This window comes from Panthera leo, chromosome A1 (assembly GCF_018350215.1).
Source record: "Panthera leo isolate Ple1 chromosome A1, P.leo_Ple1_pat1.1, whole genome shotgun sequence".
NCBI lineage: Eukaryota > Metazoa > Chordata > Mammalia > Carnivora > Felidae > Panthera > Panthera leo.
The window spans coordinates 136,224,405-136,244,903 of NC_056679.1; the positions used below are offsets into that span (position 1 = coordinate 136,224,405).

The 20,499-nt window shown below is 40.2% G+C and overlaps 1 protein-coding gene across 1 annotated transcript in view; it reads left to right on the forward strand.

The window, feature by feature from the left end:
- MCCC2 (methylcrotonyl-CoA carboxylase subunit 2) overlaps nucleotides 1-20,499 on the forward strand; it is a 64,896-nt gene that overhangs the window by 9,137 nt on the left and 35,260 nt on the right. The window contains exons 3-6 of the mRNA XM_042940682.1: nucleotides 3,579-3,663; nucleotides 6,192-6,293; nucleotides 7,732-7,859; nucleotides 9,540-9,652. Coding sequence (XP_042796616.1) covers nucleotides 3,579-3,663; nucleotides 6,192-6,293; nucleotides 7,732-7,859; nucleotides 9,540-9,652 — 428 coding nt within the window. The remainder of the gene's footprint in view (nucleotides 1-3,578; nucleotides 3,664-6,191; nucleotides 6,294-7,731; nucleotides 7,860-9,539; nucleotides 9,653-20,499) is intronic.

Sequence of the window (20,499 nt, forward strand, 5' to 3'; positions counted from 1 at the left end):
CTGTTGTCAGTTTTTTTGCTCTTACAGCATTGCCATTATGTGGGAAAAAGTAAAATTTCAGATTCATCAATTTAAAAAGTTTTTTTATGTTTATTTATTTTTGAGAGAGACAAAGCATGAGCGGGGAAGGGGCAGAGAGAGAGGGAGACACAGAATCTGAAGCAGGCTCTGGGCTTGAGCTGTCAGCACAGAGCCAGATGCAGGGCTTGAATCCACAAACCAGGAGATCATGACCTGAGCCTAAGTCAGACGCTCAAACAACTGAGCCACTCAAGTGCCCCTCAGATTCACTAATTTTTAAAGTATTTCTGCTTAAAGGTTTATTTCAGCCACAGCATCCATTAAAATTTTTGTTTTACCTGAAGCAACTGAAACCTTTTCTGTTCAATAGTTATATTCATCCTATATACTAATTTTGCATAATTATGAATTTTCTGCTTTGTTATATAACTTGGAAATAATGTCTATGTGGGTTATTACTGATTAAATAAATGATATTTCCTAAGAAATTGGCAAATTGTTATTATTTTCTGTTTTCAAATTGTGGACGTAATAGACATCCTTTTGCTTGGAAGAAATTGCATCATGGGGGGGAATGTGAACTATTAATGTATAAACAATTACAGCAAATTCTGCTGTGCCATTATTGGTCAGTGCAAAAATTTACTTTAGAAGGCTTTGTGAGTTGAAACTAAAAGCTATTTCCAAAATAAGGGTTTTTTTTTTTGTTTGTTTGTTTTTGTTTTTTTTAAAGCTTATTCATTTATTTTGAGAGAGAGTGTGTGTGCCTGCTTGCACATGCGAGCAGGATAGGGCAGAGAGAGAGAGACTCTCAAGCAGGTTCTGGGCTCATAGCACAGACGTGGGGCTTGAACTCACAAACCATGAGATCATGACCTGAGCAGAAATCAAGAGCTGGATGCTTAACATACTGAGCCCCGCAGTTGCCACTATAAGTATTTTGATAGGTTCTGAAGTGCTTATCTTTATAATGCTGCGTGATAATTACTTTACCAATATGGAAAAGCACAAATAATTTTGGTGGTTAAAACAGGGGACTTGTAATGACCTAAAGATGGTTTTTGAAGACTTTTAAAGTGGAAGTTAACTCCATGCATACAGTTCTAACGATGCATGTCACAGTTGAAGTGACGTTTGTGCTGTGCAGGCAGAGGCAGACAGATGTGTTGATTAAAAGATGCTTGGGGTGCCTGGGTGGCTCAGTCACTTAAGCATCTGACTCTTGATTTCAGCTCAGGTCACAAACTCATGGTTTGTGAGTTTGAGCCCCGCATTGGGCTCTGTGCTGACAGCATGAAACCTGCTTGGAATTCTCTCTCCCTCTCTCTCTGCCCCTCCCCTGCCGGTGCTCATGCTCTCTCCCTCTCTCTCTCTCTCTCGAAGTAAATAAACTTAAAAAAAAAAAAAAAAAAAGATGCTATAGGGGTGCCTGGTTGGCCCAACTCTTGATTGCGCCTCAGGTCATGATCTCGGTTGTAGAATCAAGCCGAGTGTGGAGCCTGCTTGGAATTCTGTCTCTCCTTCTCTCTCTGCCCCTCCCTCACTTGCACGTGCATGTGCTCTCTCTCTCTCTCTCTCTCTCTCTCTTTCAAAATAAAGAAACATTAAAAAAAAAAAAAAGCCACATCCTGTAAACTGTAAAATGCTTCCTGATTTCAGGGATGTTAAAAGTGTGAACAAAATGTATATATTAGAATGAATGCAATATGGTAAACGAGCTAGAAAGAGAAGGGCTTTTCAGTCTCCAAGTCTGTGGAAATGGAGATAGTGCAGAATCTTTGAGAATAATCGTTGGAAAACTAAGATGCTGTGTCATGTTGTTTTTATGGCTATCCACATATCCCAAGTCAGTTTAAATGCCAAAGGAGCAGAGCTCTGTAATCTGAAAATCTGCTTCAAGGATAGCCCTCTTTCTGATTTTCCCTAATAAAACTGGAAGTCACCAGCTGTTCCAAATTGCCAATTCATACTCTAGGTGGAATTAACAAAGAATGGTTTTATCTTAAGTACTTGGAAAACAAATGTGTGTGTTTCTTATCACTTCTTTGTCACTCTACCCTCTCTGGCCTCCTCTCCCCTGCTAGTCCTTTAGTGAGTATTTAGGTCACCTGACTCTCCAAAGACCCTCACCACAAGACCTGGCTTTCCTTTCATTGCCTCAGGTGCATTTTTCTTGTAATATTTAATTTTAAACAATATTATTAAGGTATAATTGACATACAATAAACTGCATTATGTACAATTTGAGTTTTGACATAGGTATATTCCTTGTGAAACCGGCACTACAACCAAGATCATAAATGTGCCTCTCCCAGAAATTTCCTGTGCCCCTTGATAACCCCTCTCTCCTGTGCTCTCCTACACCCAGACCCACCTTAGTAGGGGAAGTCAGGTCCTCTCAGTGGTTGGGAGAAAGAGAAGAGCGGTTTGACTTAATTATACTATTTTGGAACTAAATCTTTGCCTCCTAGAATTATTTTCATTTTAAAAGGTTAAACGTGTAATACAATTTTCTTGGTAACTTTAAGGCAGATTTAATCTTAAAAATATGCCATCTGCCTCTTCAGGAAAAAAAAAATTCCCTTGGGTAGAGGAAAGAGGCCTGGTTTGAAAAACAAGGTAATACTTGGAAGCTTGTATGAAGTAGGTAAGAGCTTGTTTTCTCCCCTAAAAAGCCCCCAAAGAAATAGCTTTTTTAGATAGCTGAACACTTCATGAGCCCCAGAGCGGATTAAGATAAAAGTCGTGGGCACCAGTGAAAATAAACCTATTAAGGTACTATATGATCCTTCCCTTTCTGGTCTGATGCCTTGGGTTGCTGAGAGTGGGTTATCGATATTCACGAGATACCGAGCCCGGCAGCCATCAGTCTCGGGGAGGGTTGGTGTGCTCTTCACTTCAGGCAGCCTCACCCGGTTACCTCCGTGGGCTCTTTGACTACTGTAGTTTTCTTGGACCGGAGCAACTTGGGGAAACAAAGAAGCCTGTCTCTGAGTGAAGATACTAACAGAAGTCGACTTCTTAGTTGCCATGTTAGGTGTGCAGCTCTCTCCCATTTGGAGACAGTGTAAATAGTTATGGGTCACCTACCTTTAGGTAAGTCTTGCTGCACTCATCATGGAGGTCATTTCTAAAACAGGGCTTTTCGCCTGGGACAAATGAAGCTAGGACTTTTTCAAATTTCACATAGTACGTAGCAGAGCGCTAGGTAGTCGTAGGTATTGAACAGATGTGGTGGAGGTGAGGCAGTATTGGCAATGCATGAGTTGCAGAGAAGATGCTATATTATTTCTTTAAGCAATTACCAGTGAATTCAGAAAACGTATGGTACGCTGTGAAATCAGAGATCGACTGATTTTTTTTTTAAATGCAAGTTTATTTACTTCAGAAAATAAAGCTTGTGAGTTGAATGGAAGATCTGAAAATTAGCTGTTTCTGAAAAGATATGTTGAACTTTTAAAAGTGCTGTATTTTGGGCTGTTTTATGTTTTTCTGGCCTTAAATTACTGGGAGACCTTATATGCTATCAATCTAATCTAATCATGTTTTTATCGCAGGAGGCAGTGCGAAAGCCCGAGAACGCCACGTATCAAGAGGAAAACTTTTAGCCAGAGAAAGAGTGGACAGCCTTATAGACCCAGGGTTGGTACAGCCCAAGTGCTAACTCAGTGTTCTCTAATCTGTGGTACTTTCTTAAACAGTTTTATAAATAAGTGATTTAAAATTCTGATTCTTACTCTAAGATTCAACAACAAATGTTTATTGAGAGGCTAAGTGTCAGGCACTGTTATAGGTGCTAGTGATACATGAGTGAACAAAACTGACACAGGTCCTTGTCCAACTGGAGTTTACATTGTAGCAGGAGGAAGTAGAAAGTAAATGACAAATGTAAGTTCTGCAGTATGTTAGAAGGTGATAAATGTCATGGGAAAAAGAAAGACCGGAATAAGGGAGGAGGGTCAAGTTGTAGTTTTAAATAAGGTGGTTAGTGTAGGCCTCATTGAGAAAGTGACATCTGAGCAAAGATTTGAAGGAGTGAAGAGAGAGAGCCCTGAAATACAGTGAAAGAGTGTTAACAGACAGAAGGAATAGCCATTGCAAAGGCCCTGAGGTAGGAATGTGCAGGATATGCTGATATGCTCAAGAACCGAGGATGCCAGTGTGTTTGGGGTAGAAGGCATGAAGGGGAGAGTGGTAGGAGGTAGGGTTCCATTCCATAATACCTTGGAGGTTAGTGTAAGAGTTTTGGCTTTTTTTTTTTAAGTTTATTTTTATTTTGAGAGAGTGAGGGGTGGGGTGGGTGGGGAGAGAATCCCAAGCAGGCTCTGCACTGTCAGCGCATAGCACGATGTGGGGCTTGAACTCATGAACCATGAGATCATGGCCTGAACCAAAATCAAAAGTCGGAGGTTTAACCGACTGAGCCACTCAGGCACCCCAAGAGTTTTGGCTTTTATCCAGAGAGGAATGAGGAGGCTCTTGGGATTTTGAATATGAAACTGTTACGATCTACGTGACTTACATCTGAAAAGAGTCATTCTAGCTGCTGTTTGGGGAGTAGAAAGTGGGCAGCAAGGCTGGAAGCACCAAGATGAGTTAGACATCTGTGGCAGTGATTCAAAGGAGACATGATGTGACTTGAACTTAGGATAGTAGTACTAGAGGTGCTGAGAATGTCACGTTCTAGGCCCGTCAAGATAGAGCTAACCCAGTGGGATTTCCTGAAGGATTGGAGTGGAGGGAATGCAGGTGGAGAGAAGGGAATGAGGACTCCAAAAGCTTTTTTTTTTAAGTTTTATTTTTATTTATTTTGAAAGAAGAGCACAGTGGGAGAGGGACAGAGAGGGAGAGAGAATCCCAGGCGGGCTCCACACTGTCAGTGCAGAGCCTGACGTGGGGCTCAAACCCACGAACTGTGAGATTATGACCTGAGTAGAAGTCAGACACCTGACTGACTGAAAAACTCAGTCCTCTTTTTTTTTTTTTTTTTAATTTTTAAAGTTTATTTACTTATTTATTTTTGAGAGACTGAGAGAGCAAGCAGGGGAGGGGTGGTGAGAGAGGGAGAGAATCCCAGGCAGGCTCCACACTGTCAGTATAGAGCCCAATGTGGGGCTCCAACTCACGAAGCGTGAGATCATGACCTGAGCTGAAACCAAGAGTCAGACGCTTAACCGACTGGGCCACCCAGGCGCCCCTGAAAGTATTTTTTTATGACATACACCCATATTCCCAACCTGGAGGCAAAAACACTGTTAACACCAAGTGTGCATCCTTCTAGACTGTTCTTAGGTGTATGTGTAATAGACACTTTTTTTTATAAGAAAAATGGAATCATACTAAATGTGGTGTTTTATAACACCCTTCTTCCCCCTACTTACTAGATCTTGAACATTTAAGTAAGTGAGAGGTGGAATAATAGCTACAGTGGTGTGGAGCCTGGTCCCTGGGGTTAGATTGCTTATTAAAACCCAACTCTTGGGGCGCCTGGGTGGCTCAGTCGGTTAAGCGTCCCACTTCGGCTCAGGTCATGATCTCGCGGTCCGTGAGTTCGAGCCCCGTGTCAGGCTCTGGGCTGATGGCTCAGAGCCTGGAGCCTGTTTCCGATTCTGTGTCTCCCTCTCTCTCTGCCCCTCCCCCGTTCATGCTCTGTCTCTCTCTGTCTCAAAAATAAATAAACATTAAAAAAAAAATTAAAAAAAAAAACAAAAACCCAACTCTGCCACTTACTAGTTGTGTGACCTCAGACAAGTGATTCAATTTCTTTTTTTTAGTTTCCTCCTCTGTCAGTGGGGATCATAATAGGATCCACCTCAGGAAGTAGTTCTGAGGTACAAGTGAGTTAGGTTTCTGAAGGTCCTAAAAAAGAGCTGGGCAAAGGATAGGGGCTTATATAAGTGTTACATGCTATTCTCTTTCTGTACTAATAAACACATTGGTACAACATCCTTTAAAATAGCTACTTAGTGTTCTATTTCATGGCTATACTGTGTAAATCCTCAAAATACCCACACTAGATTTTGTTTAAATATTTTTCTTTTTTGTGGATTTTATATATGTTCAACATGCATGCTTGAGACATTGGCTTGTTAATCTTTTCCACCTATAACTTTAAATATGCATTTTTAAAAAATAACTTCAATTCAGGCAATATCCTTTCTTCCCTGCAGGTCTCCATTTCTGGAATTTTCCCAGTTTGCAGGTTACCAGTTATATGCTAATGAGGAGGTGCCTGCCGGTGGCATTATTACAGGCATTGGGAGAGTATCAGGGTGAGTGTTCTACTTAAACTCCATAATGTGGGGCAGGAAAAGATTGACAGGCACAGTCTTCCAGCTCTCACTGCTTTGCATATGAACTTGCAAGTTTTGTGCTATTTATATTATGTAGGGCTGAGGCTTCCTGCCCAGACATGTATTAGATTTATCTGTGGAGATTTAGAGACAAAGATTGAAGGGGAAAAAAAAAAACAAACCACAGCACAAATTCTGGGGCTCAAATCCAAATCTTCCTACATAATCAGAATCTGCAGGCGTGGGCTTTGCTTATATCGTTTTCCAAGGCTCTGTAGGTGATCTCTTGGACATCTCTGGTGAAAACCACTGTCTTAGAGGAGTCATTCTCTAATTGTGCTCTTCAAGTAGCATCAGCATCACCTGAGAACTTGACAGAAGTGTAGATTACTAGGTCTTCGTAAGAAGTATAAAATTAAATTTTGAGGGTGGGGCCTGGCAATCTGTTTTTTAACAAGCCCTCCAAGATTCTGGAATGCTAATATTTGAGAACCACTCTAGACTTGGGGAATCTAGATTGCTAGAACTTAAATTTACTTGCGTATATTTATGTATGGTCTCACATTTACCATCTCAAGTTAGCATGCCAGGCATTGTAGTAAACACTTCCCACTGGTTGGTTGTTTTATTTTACTTATGTATTTTTGGGGGAGGAGGAGAGCTAGAGCACACATGCGTGTGGGGGAGTTGCAGAGGGAGAGGGAGAATCCTAACCAGGCTCCACACCCAGCATGGAGCCCAGCGCGGGGCTCTATCTCTGCTCTATAATCGTGAGATCATGACCTGAGCCCAAATCAAGAGTTGGACACTTAACTGGCTGAGCCACCCAGGTGTTCTCAATATGCCATTTTATAGTTTGCGTCTATTGTTACTTTAAGCAAGATAGATAATTGTGTTTTAAACTTGTTTAAGTTTTTTGAAAAGCATGTGGTAGTAATATTTAAGAACTTTTGAAAATAAGAAAAGTAAATTCTCTTGATGGATCAGTTTTCATTTTTGCAAATTACCATCCTAAAAGGAAACTTGGTGGTTTATTATGAGAGATTTCTCACCCTTGAGACTTGGATTTTTTTTGTGTGTATATTTTATTATTGTTTCGCTAGGATCATTTCATTGAAAGAACCATTATGAAATGTGTCTGAGGTTGTTAGTTTTTCACTGCTAATAGAGGACCGATGACTCTTTAAAAGTCAAGTATGAGTTTGTAAACTTGTTAAAAGTGATGATATAAATGAGTATGTGGACTTTGATTAAAGCTTGCTTTCATATCATGAGATCATCTGCTAATGACTGTCATTGGTGATATGTACTAGAAGTTGAAGGTTGCATTGGAGTGTCTTACAATGAAATGTACTTGGCCTTTTAACTTTGAAGAAGTCTCTCTTATTCTCTTTGTGATGAAATTTCTGTCTTTCAGAGTAGAATGTATAATTGTTGCCAATGATGCCACCATCAAAGGAGGGACCTACTATCCCGTGACTGTGAAGAAGCATTTGCGGGCACAAGAAATTGCAATGCAAAACAGGCTCCCCTGCATCTACTTGGGCAAGTCACAAGAGTCGTAAAATGAATTATTTTTAGGTGGTAAAATGCAAGAGTGTTTACAAGGTTATATATGATGTCATTATTTTTTTTTTTTTTTGACAGTGTAGGGGAGGGACAGAGAGAGAGTGGGACAGAGGATTTGAAGCGGTCTCTGTACTGACAGCAGAGTCCCATGTGGGGCTTGAACCCCAAGCCAGGAGATCATGACCTGAGCCAAAGGCGGGCTTAACTGACTAAGCCACCCACAACCCCCCATCATTGGGTATTTTTAAAAAACTGTTGGTTTCTTCCATAATTACAAAAGAAATGCATGCTCTTTGCTGAAAACTCAGGAAGAAAATGTGAACAAGAACTACCCATAACAACATCACTGAGGAATAACCTGTGACAGTATTTTCATGTATGCCAGTTTTTTCTCTACATGGGTGTAGATTTTTTTCTTCTATATATTTTCTTTTTGTCTTAACCTTAATGAGTTCAAACTGTGAGAAAATAATAGTTAATATTTATGGATCTCTTGAGTGCTAGGTACTAATTTAAATGCTTGAGTATGTATATAATTTTCAGCAAATGCAATTTAAGAAATTTAATTTTTAATGAAAGTAAATTTATATTTGAAATTAAAATACACTTAAATCTAAGGGTATTTCAAAAGGAACATAAAAGCAAGGCAGTTTAAAATTGGCACTGCCTGGATAATGGTTTAGTTTGGTGAAATACCAGCATATATATATTGTTCATTTTTGCAAGTGTTTGTACAGGTACTGACTTAGAGATTTTTTTCACTGCAAAAGTGCATTTACCTGGGTGACTCACAGTGTGAACTTTGTTTTGCACATACAGAAAACAGCAAATGAGGCCCTACTGTTTACAGGTGCTGTGCCAAACACTGTAGGTAATGGAGTAAAGAGTATTATGTTGTCCCCATCTTGGGCAAGCTTAAATGCACCAGAGACAGGATGTCATGTACTAAATAACAACAAAAGACATGATGATTGTAGGCAAGAGTGGTGGGCATAGGACTAGCTAACTTTTCACAGCATTGCTATTTGCACTCACTCTGTGCTGAACTAAGTAAGCACTTTTTATACATTATTTCATGTCACCCCAGGAATAGCTTCCTGGGAGAGCTACCGTTGTTACTTTGATTTCACAGGTGAGGAACAGGAAGCATAGAATGGCTAGGACATGCCTGTAATCACACAGATATGAAGTAACCAAGCTCTCTTCCAAATTCAGCTGACCTTCTTATCCCCCACTCAGCCCTGCAGTATAAACAGTCCCAGAGACACTATGTGACAAACTGTCACATGAATTCTGCATGTGGCTTTGCATTGGTTTAAAAGAAAGAAAGATACTTTTTTTTTTTTAGCTGAACTGGTTAAAAATTTGCGGTGTTTCTGGGGCTTTAGCTGGTCCTCAAAGGAGAGAATGTCCTAAATATTTCAAGTGGAATTTTGCACAGGGAGGAGAGCCTAATGGATTTGATGAAAACAGTGAATTTTTTGGCTGCGTTGGGGGACTAGAGAAAGATGCTGTTGAATAGTTCAGAACGGTGATAGGGCAAGTTTTGTGTGAATGTGATGAAGAACTGTTGCTGTCAGTGGTACACGTCTTCCTTTGTACAGCATGTTTCGTTCATTCAGACGTACTTATTTCTGTTATTTCCCCTGTCTTCAGTTGATTCAGGAGGCGCAAACTTACCTTGGCAAGCAGAAATATTTCCAGATCGAGATCACTTTGGCCGTATATTCTATAATCAGGCAATTATGTCTTCTCAAAATATTGCACAGGTAACTTCTCATTAATGAAAGGTATTGTTTTTTTGCTCCAAATGCCTTTGCCAGCTAGATAGCCTGAGATGATTTAAAACAGAATTTAACACAGAATGTAGATTTTTTTCCCCCCACAGAAAGTGCCTTAAGGTCAGATTATTCTCTTAATTATGGGCATGCTTTTATGTTTTAATAAAGGCTGTTCACTAAAGGAAAAGAGTTTGTCAAAAGAAAGGACACTGAGTAATTGGTTTTTTTTAATTTTTAATTTTTTTTACATTTATTTATTTTTGAGAGACAGAGCATGAGCAGGGGAGGGACAGAGAGAGAGGGAGGGAGACACAGAATCCGAAGCAGGCTCTAGGCTCTGAGCTGCTAGCACAGAGCCTGATGCGGGGCTCAAACCCACAAACTGTGAGATCATGACCGGTGCCGAAGTTCAATGCTTAACTGACTGAGCCACCCAGGTGCCCCAGTAGTTGCTTTTTTAGGACTACACTTTGAGACATTCTGGTGTCTGAATGAGGAGACATGAGCAAAAAAGATTGTTGTAGCATTGTCCTAGCAAAAGTTAACAAATGACCTACATGACCATTATTGGGAGATGAATAATACCATTTGTAGCTGTTAAAATGAATGAACTAGAGTTGAACTAGAGTTGCACTCATCAACATAAATAGTCTGTAAAAATAATAGAATAAATGCATAGTCATTTGCTTTGTATGTAAATGTTAAAACCATCAAAAAAATCTATTACTTTATCTTAAAATGTACATGGGAATCATACACAGAGCTTTAGGACAATGGATACCTTTGAGGCGGGAGGGAGGAGAAAGGGGGGAAGGCAGGAGGTTTCAACTATTTCTGAAATATTTTATTTCCTTAACACAAATCTGAAGTAAATTTAGCCAAATGTCAAGATTTGTTAAGACTGGATATTAGGTTAAAGTATTTATTATTCTGTAATCTTTAATCTGAAATACTTCATAACACCGATGCTTGTGCTTTGTTTATGTTTTGTTCCTGAATTTCTTAAGTTTGTAGTGTTTTTAGTAATATTCTAATGAATTAGCCTTTTCTCACAGTTATGGTATCTCATCTTTATTTTCTATTGATATAGTGCATTGTTGGCATTTATTATATATTTTATGTTATGCAGTGACTTTGTGCTTTATATATCTAAATAGAAACTTTAGCTTTGCTCACTTGTGCACAGAGGGTCCTTGCATTACATAATATGTAATTCTTACCATGGCATTTTGTTTTATAGGGGACATTGGCCCATCTAATCTGATATTATAACCTGTATAGTTGTACCAACCTTAATCTTATATTAGTTTCCTAGGGCTGCCATAACAAATTACCACATACTGGGTGGCTGAAAAATAACAAAAATTTGTTCTCTCAAGTTCTAGAGGCTAGAGGTCCAAAATGAAGGGGGCAACCTCACTGGGCTCTCTGAGAAGATCCTGTCCCTCGCCTCTGCCAGCTTCTAGTGGCTCCAGGTGTTTCTTGGGCTTGTGACTGTATGACTCTGATCTCTGGCTTGTTTGCCTTCTCCCCTGTGTGTCTGTGTCTTCTCTCTCTTAAAAGGACGCTTGTCATTGGATTTAGGGCCCACCCATGTCATCCACAGTGATCTCATCTCAAGTTCCTTACCTTAATTATGTCTGCAAAGACTCTTTTTCCAAATAAGGTCATAATCAAAGGTTCTAGAGATTCAGGTGTAGACATGTTTGGAGGAGGTGGGGGCATCAGTCAACCCACTATAGATGTGTCAGCTGGCATGCTTATTCTTTGCCCTGTCTTTCCATTCGTGTAGCTTGTAAATAATCAACATGTAACAAATATTTATGGTGGACCTACTGTAACCAGGCTCTGTTGGTGAATAAAACCAGGTATGATCTCTTCTCCTGTGGAACCTAAAGCTTGAAGTGCTTTAAAAAACAGGTCTTTTTAGGGGTGCCTGGGTGGCTCAGGCGCTTAAGCTCTTGATTTCAGCTTAGGTCGTGATCTCATGGTTTGTGAGTTTGAACCCCGCTTCGGGCTCCATTTTGACAGTGTGGAGCCTACTTGGGATTTTCTGTCTCCCTTCTGTCTCTGCCCCTCCCCTGCTCGCTCTCTGTCTCAAAATAAATAAATAAACCTTAAAAAAATGTCTTTTTAAAACTAAAAGTGTCCATATATTTTTGAGTAAGTAGTACCTGCCTATGATTAAAAAATCTGAAGTGTCTAAAGGGCATTTGAATGCTTTCCTTTTTCCTATTTTAGTTTCTTAAAAATGTTAACATCAGTATTTCTTTGAGCCACTTCTCTTAGCATTTCTTTTCTCTGTTTTACTCCAGTAGGAAGTTCAGGGTAAAGGTTTACCTCTATTCTTAGAAACCTCTTGGAATTTGAGGAAAATTTCCAATTTCTCTTGTGTACTAGTTTCCATAGTGCCTATTCTGATCTTTTCCCTAGTAAATGAGCCCTAAACCCGATGTCTGCACTGTAGCTGTTGCTTCATACTTAACTGAAGAAGTCAGGCTGTGTGCGAGCACTTTTGTACTAAAAACTTTGTGACTTTGCCTTCTTTTATCCTAGAAACAGTTGTCCCTCTTCCTCTCCAGGGCTAAGCTTTTCATTTATAATCCTAATGCCAACCCCTCCTTTGTGCCTCATCATTTATTCCTCTTCTCTCTCTTACTCTAATATTTTCTCATCCACTTTTTTTTTCTCACAGTCAATAACTGTGTTGACTTCTTCTGCATTTTTTTGTTTTATTTATTTCTTTTGAGAGAGAGAGAGAGAGAGAGATTGAGATTGTAAGTGGGGAGGGGCAGAGAGAGAGGGAGACAGAGAATCCCAACCAGGCTCTGCACTGTCAGTGCAGAGGGGATTGAACCCACCAACTGTGAGATCACCACCTGAGCTGAAATCAAGGGTCCGATGCTTAACTGAGCCACCCCATGTGCCCCAACTTCCTCTGTTTTTAAAGGAAAAAGAAAAAGCACCAAAAGCCGTGACAAAAGAAAAGGACCTTTGCTAGCTTCTTCTGTTCCCTGAAGCTTCCCTCCTTCCCTGGATCAGCAGACTCCTTAAAAACTGACCTAGGACCTTTGTTCCTGACTGTTCACTCCATAAAACCTACTGCCTTTGGAGGTCCTACTAGCCTCCTAGAGACCAGATTCTTTTTTTTTTTTTTTTTAATTTTTTTTTTTTTTAATGTTTATTTATTTTTGAGACAGAGAGCATGAATGGGGGAGGGGCAGAGAGAGAGGGAGACACAGAATCCAAAACAGGCTCCAGGCTCCGAGCTGTCAGCACAAAGCCAGACGCACGGCTCGTACTCACAGACCGTGAGATCATGACCTGAGCTGAAGTCGGACCCTCAACTGACTGAGCCACCCAGGCACCCCTAGAGCCCAGATTCTTACTCCACATGACCTCTTTTGTTCCCTTTCCTGAAATCCTCCTTAGGCTTTGTGCCACTGGCTTTCCGTATTCCCCCAGGCTCTCTGTTTAATCCTCTCCACCCAGGAACTTGTCCTTAATGGTTTCATAAACTCTAATGACATCCCTTTCTTATCCGTGATCTTTCCTGACCTCTCTCTGCACTTTGGGAGGTTCTCCTGTCTTTGTGGATTTCCCTTTGGTACTTAGGGGCTCCAACTAGACATTGAGCACATTCACTTCTCTACTGACGGTTCTTTCACCCGTGTCCCTGTTTGCTCTTGATGGTACTTCCTTCTTGAGCTTTTCCCTAGGATTGAAACCTTGGTGTCATCCTTGACTCTTGCCTGCTTTATCCCCTACCTGCCCCTACCTGATCATTTTGGTAAAAAAAAAAAAAAAAAATGTATATATGTGTGTGTGTGTGTGTGTGTGTGTATCTATATATAGATATATAAATCTGTCTGTCTATATATTTCTCATCTTTGTATCCCCAGGAGCTCCTCTGGTGCTGGACAGATAATCAATACATAATAAACCTTTGACAAAGACCTATCGATTTTTACCTTTGGATTGGCCCTCTCAGCTCCATTCCTACTGCCATCACCATGGGTAGTTTGGGCCCACATTACTACTTAACAGTGTGGCACTACCTTCACCTGCCTTGTGTTCCTGACTACCTAGTCTTTCCTTTTCTGTCCACTGTATGTGTTACTGTAGCATTACTCTTTATCTGGTTCCTGGCTCAAAACCATAATTTCTACAAAACAGACTTCAGACTTATTAGCCTGGTACATAAGACCCCTTGTGGTCTAGTTCCGATCTTAAGTTCTGGCCTTACTGCCCACTGTCAGTCTGAACCACTCACTGTTCTTCATATGTACCATGGCCTTTCATGACTGCTCAGGTCCATGCTGGGCCCTCTCTTCCCCATTCCTTGCAGTCTAAGTCTCCAGTCCATTTTCCAAATGCATCTCAGATGCCATCTCTTGCAGGAAGGCTTCTCTTTGAGCTATACCTTAATAATGACATATATTCCTTTTATCTAGATATATCCTAATTTCCCTCACTAGACTCTAAGCCTCTTGAGATAAGAGACACCATCAGATAAATCTTTATATCCTCACACATTTCCCTGAGAAGGTACTTAGTCAATATTTATTTAAAAAATGAAACTCTTGGGGTGCCTGAGTGGCTCAGTGGTTAAGCGTCCCAACATCAGCTAAGGTCATGATCTCATGGTTCATGAGTTCGAGCCCTGCATTGTGCTCTGTGCTGACAGCTCAGAGCCTGGTGCCTTCTTTGGATTCTGTGTCTCCCTCTCTCCCTGTCCCTCCCCTGCTTGTGCTCTGCCTCTCTCTGTCTAAAAAATAAATAAACGTTAAAAAAAAAAAAAGAAGAGTGAAACTCTTTATGACTATTCAAGTGATATCTGATGTACTGAGTATATCTTACATTTTAATGTATGTTTTATTATTTACTGAGGCCTTGGTTTGGATGGATAAAAACAAGTTCTTATACTTTATTTTTTTAAAATTTTTATCCATATACTTTATTACATGAAGCAATCACTTGTTTAACTCCAGTTATATTACATGTGCATTTTGATAGGGAACTCTAGCTTCTTTATTTGTTCAGTTCCTTCTTTCCTCCCCAATGTTGGTTTTTATTTAATGTTATTAACCTTGCCCATTATAGGTCCACTTATCCACTTATTTCTAAGATACATGTCTCTTGACAATCATATCTCTGTTATTTCCTGTATCTTTGCAGTGGTAAAAATGTGGACAGATTTTTGCCGACCTGGAAGGTTTAAAATTTTTGTTTTTGCTCTCAAGGAGAAAAGGCAGTTACATAAGACACCTACCTACATCTGTATTCTCTTGTCATCTTTCCCTCCTTTCTGGTGTATTTTAGAACTTGTTTTTTTGTTTTTGAAGTTTAAAGATTTGGCATACAGGTGTCTGGTGGTCTTACTTGGAGTCTCATGTCCTGAGGATACCTCACCTGGGCTTTCTCTAAACCCATGGCTGAAGTCTTGATAATCTTGGAAACATTGCTTCTTTTTCTGTATTGTGGCTCCACGTTGCTGGCTTTTGAAGTGTGAGGCATATAATTCTCTTCAGAGGTGGGATCTTTGTTTTCTTAGGTCTCACATTAGCATTAATTTTTAAAATTAGTGGACGGGGTGCCTGGGTGGCTTCGTGGGTTGAGCGTCCTACTCTTGATATTGGCTCAGGTCATGATCGTGGGATCAAGCCCCGCCTTGGGCTCCATGGTAAGCATACAGCCTGCTTAACATTCTCTCTCCCTCTTCCTCTCTCCCCTGCTCACGTGTCTCTCTGTCAAAAAAAAAATAATAATTTAAAATAATTTAAAATAATTTAAAACTTAGTGGTGGTCTGGTCTAGCTGGATCTTTGCCCTGCTGCATCATCCTGTTTGACTGTAATCCTTTAGTGCACCAGGAACAAAATGTTTCCACTGTGACTAACAGTATATTTCTTCTGAAATAGTCGTTATTCATCTAGCCATGTGGAGGTGCAGCTCCTGTTTTTCCTTCGCGTGTCTGCCTGTTTGTTCTTCTTTTGGAGATGTACTTAAAATTATTTCAGGTGTCCGTGCTTCCTTCTCTCCTTCCCTGTCCCCACTTCCACCCTCTTGGCTTAGTTCATTATTTTTGAAATTTATTTTCTTTGCTTCAGATCATGGTAATTGTTTTGAGGGACTTAGTTAAGACAGGCACTGTATATCTTTTTTTTCCGTTCAGAAAAGTTGGTTTTATTATTTTTTAAATATTTATTTATTAAAAAAAAATTTTAACGTTTATTGATTTTTGAGAGACAGAGAGAGACAGAGCATGAGCGGGGGAGGGGCAGAGAGAGAGGAGACACAGAATCTGAAGCAGGCTTCAGGCTCCGAGCTGTCAGCACAGAGCCCAATGCGAGGCTCGAACCCATGAACTATGAGATCATGACCTGGGCCAAAGTTGGATGCTTAACCAACTGAACCACCCAGGCACCCGAAAGGCGGTTTTATTAAAGAACACGGATAAGACCCATGGGCAGAAAGAGCTGCCCATTATTTTATTTATTTTATTTTTATTTTTTCATGTTTATTTATTTTTGAGAGAGAGAAAGAGAGCATGAGTGGGGTAGGGGCATGAGAGAGGGAGACACAGAACCTGAAGCAGCCTCTAGGCTATGAACTGTCAGTGCAGAACCTGATGTGGGACTTGAATCCACAAACCATGAGATCATGACCTGAGAGCCAAAGTCAGATTCATAACCCACTGAGCCACCCAGGTGCCCCAAGGGCTGCCCATTATTTCAAAAATGCATTTCAGCTTGTCCATGTTGTCAAATAGGGCCTAGGGAACAAAATCACTGATTGCTTTGAGGCTGATAAAAAGGAAGAAACAGGATATTCTGGATAAGGTGGACTTTTTGTTTTCTGTGCACATTTTAGCCTATCTATTTAGCACAGATAAGCATGAGTATTCTAGAATCAGTGGTGTGATCGGTCCGTATAATTGATTGTGATTTAAATTTTGGAGAGCTAATGAACTGATACGTGAATTTTATGCCTTTTTAAAAGTTTTTTTTTTTAATTTACATCCAAATTAGTTAGCATATAGTGCAACAATGATTTCGGGAGAAGATTCCTTAATGCCCCTTACCCATTTAGCCCATCCCCCCCTCCCATAACCCCCCAGGAACTGTCTGTTTGTGCTCCATATTTAAGAGTCTCTTATGTTTTGTCCCCCTCCCTGTTTTTATATTATTTTTGTTTCCCTTCCCTTATGTTCATCTGTTTTATCTCTTAAAGTCCTCATATGAGTGAAGTCATATGATACTTGTCTTTCTCTGACTAATTTCGCTTAGCATGATACCCTCCAGTTCCATCCACGTAGTTGCAAATGGCAAGATTTCATTCTTTTTTGTTGTTGTTGTTGTTGTATCTTTTTTAATTTTAAAGATTTCATTCTTTTTGATTGCCGTGTAATACTCCATTGTGTGTATGTAGGTGTATATATATCACATCTTCTGTATCCATTCATCCATCAATGGACATTTGGGTTCTTTCCATACTTTTGCTATTGTTGATAGTGCTGCTATAAACATTGGGAGTGCCTGTGTCCCTTTGTAACAGCACATCTTTATCCCTGGATAAATACCTAGTAGTGCAATTGCTGGGTCGTAGGGTAGTTCTATTTTTAGTTTTTTGAGGAACCTCCATACTGTTTTCCAGAGTGGCTGTACCAGCTTTCATTCCTACCAACAATGCAAAAGAGATCCTCTTTTTCCTCACCCTCGCCAACATCTGTTATTGCCTGAGTTGTTAATGTTAGCCATTCTGACAGGTGTGAGGTGGTATATCTCATTGTGGTTTTGATTTGTATTTCCCTGATGATGACTGATGTGGAGGGAGCATTTTTTTCATGTGTCGGTTGGCCATCTGGATGTCTTTGGAGAAGTGTCTATTCATGTCTTTTGCCCATTTCTTCACTGGATTATTTGCTTTTTGGGTGTTGAGTTTGATAAGTTCTTTGTAGATTTTGGATACTAACCTGTTATCTGATATATCATTGCAAATATCTTCTTTCATTCTGTCAGTTGCCTTTTAGTTTTGCTGATTGTTTCCTTCACTGTGCAGAAGATTTTTATTTTGATGAGGTCCCAATAGTTCATTTTTGCTTTTGTTTCTGTTGCCTCCAGAGACGTATTGAGTAAGAAGTTGCTGTGGCCAAGATCAAAGAGGTTTTTGCCTGCTTTCTCCTCGAGGATTTTGATGACTTCCTGTCTTACATTGAGGTTTTTCATCCACTTTGAGTTTATTTGTGTGTATGGTGTAAGAAAGTGGCCCAGGTCCATTCTTCTGCATGTCACTGTCCAGTTTTCCCAGCACTACTTTCTGAAGAGACTGTCTTTATTCCATTGGATAGTCTTTCCTGCTTTGTCAAAGATTAGTTGCCCATATGTTTGTGGGTCCATTTCTGGGTTCTCTGTTCTATTCCATTGATTTGAGTGTCTGTTCTTGTGACAGTACCATACTGTCTTGATGATTACAGCTTTGTAGTATAGCTTGAAGTCTGGGATTGTGATGCCTTCTGCTTCCGTTTTCTTTTTCAAGATTGTTTTAGATATTTGGGGTCTTTTCTGGTTCCATACAAATTTTAGGATTATTTGTTCTAGCTCTGTGAAGAATGCTGGTGTTATTTTGATAGGGATTGCATTGAATATGTAGATTGCTTTAGGTTGTATTGACATTTTAACAATATTTGTTCTTCCTATCCAGGAGAATGGAATCTTTTCCATTTTCTTGTGTCTTCTTCAATTTCTTTTATAAGCTTTCTATAGTTTTCAGTGTATAGATTTTTCACCTCTTTGGTTAGATTTATTCCTAGGTATTTTATGGTTTTTGGTGCAACTGTAAATGGGATCGATTGCTTGATTTATTTTTCTGTTGCTTCATTGTTGGTGTACAGGAATGCAACCGATTTCTGTGCATTGATTTTATATTCTGCAACTTTGCTGAATTTATGAATCAGTTCTAGCAGTTTTTTGGTGGAATCTTTTGGGTTTTCCATATAGAGTATCATGTGACTTTTATTTTTTAAATGGAGGCTCTGTAGGTAGAGGAAGAAAATGTGATATAGGCAGTATTTGCTTTCCACATTAACTTGAAATTGAAAAAGAAGAGAGATTTAAAAACATATTATACTTTTAATGGCTTTTCTACCAAGCAACTGAAACGTTTCCCCCCTGTAAGTTATATTACATTTATCACTGTGTACCTTTGAACTGGATAGTCTTCTGCAATTTCTCAGTGGAAGGATAGAGGTCTAGAGGTCACACAGCTTTTCAGAATTAGGTATAAAACCTCTTGACTCTCTCTCAGAGACCCTTTCTGTAGGGCAGCCTGCTGACCTACAATATGTAATTTGGTTTTGGTGCAATGAGAACCAGTCTCTCTTTGTTTAGGCAAGACCTGGAGGGTAATGAAATTTTGTCTGAAGTTTTTGCAGACTCTTACTTCTGTTTTGTAGAATCTCATTTACTTTTTTAAAAGAGTTTTTTATTTTTTGTTTATTTTATTTCTACTTTTTTAAGTTTATTTTGAGAGAGGGGAGGAGAGAGAGAGAGAGAGAGACAGAACACAAGTGGAGGAGGGGCAGAGAGAGAGGGAAAGAGAGAGAAGCCTAAGCAGGCTCTTGCCACCAGCGCTGACTCCGATGTTGGGCTCGAATTCATGAACCGTGACCTGAGCCAAAATCAAGAGTTGGATGCCTTACCAGCTGAGCCACCCAGCGCCCTATTTTTTATTTTTTAAATAGGCTTTATGCCCAGCACAGAGCCCAACATGAGGCTTGAACTCACAATCCTGAGATCAAGACCTGAGCTGAGATCAAGAGTCAGGTACTCAACTGACTAAGCCACCCAGGCGCCCTGCATCTCATTTCCTGTTACTCAAAATTTCTGTTTGTGCCTTCTGTGGTAGTGATGGCAGGCAGTGTTATAGTCAGTTACACATCCTTCTTAGCCTTCTTGCTGCTTTCTTGGTCTTGATTTAAGTCTTGAGTCACCATGGACCTCCTCACCCTGTGGGAGAGACCTCTTGGCTTGTCCACATTGCAGGAAGCCCACCTCATGGGTGACTGGGTGGACTGTAGCCTCTCAGTGGAGTTCTTGGGACTTGTCCTGTGTTCTGATGCACATGAGAGTCACTCTAATGTCTCCCCTGATTTGGTGCATGTGTTGTGCCCCCAACACAAGCCTATACCCTGAGTGTGCTCAGTATACGTTATGTTCACACCTCTTACTTATGTCCTTTTAATGTCTTCTTAATAGAGAAAGCAGCAGAATTTTCTTCCTTGGGGTCTACATCATTTGTCCAGCATGGTTCAGCGTGAGATCCTTGTTGTACCACAGACAAATGCTTTGGGACAGGGAAGGCCGTTAGAGCTGTTTGGCCCTGGGGTTCCTGTGCTTTGTGAGAAGAAGGAGCAGACGCAGTGGCAGGGCTCTTTTTGATGGACATTCACCCTGTTCTGCAAGTAAGCGAATGGCTTAGAATTAAACGATGAGAAGAGGACATTCTGCAACGGTGGTGACTTCTCTAATCTAGGTTCTTTTATTTAATTTTTCTTTTATCAGAATTTGCTTTAGAGATGCTAAGTTTAATGTCTATGAGATACTTGTGACTAGCGTGGCCTGTTTCTTTTTTTTTTTTTTTTACATTTATTTATTTTGAGAGAGAAAGAGAGCACGTGAGCAGGGGAGGAGCAGAGAGGGAGAGAGAGAGAAAATCACAAGATGGCTCCACACTGTTGGCAGAGAACCCAACATGGGGCTCAAACCCACAAACCATGAGATCATGACCTGAGCTGAAACCAAGAGTGGGACACTTAACCGACTGACCTACCCAGGC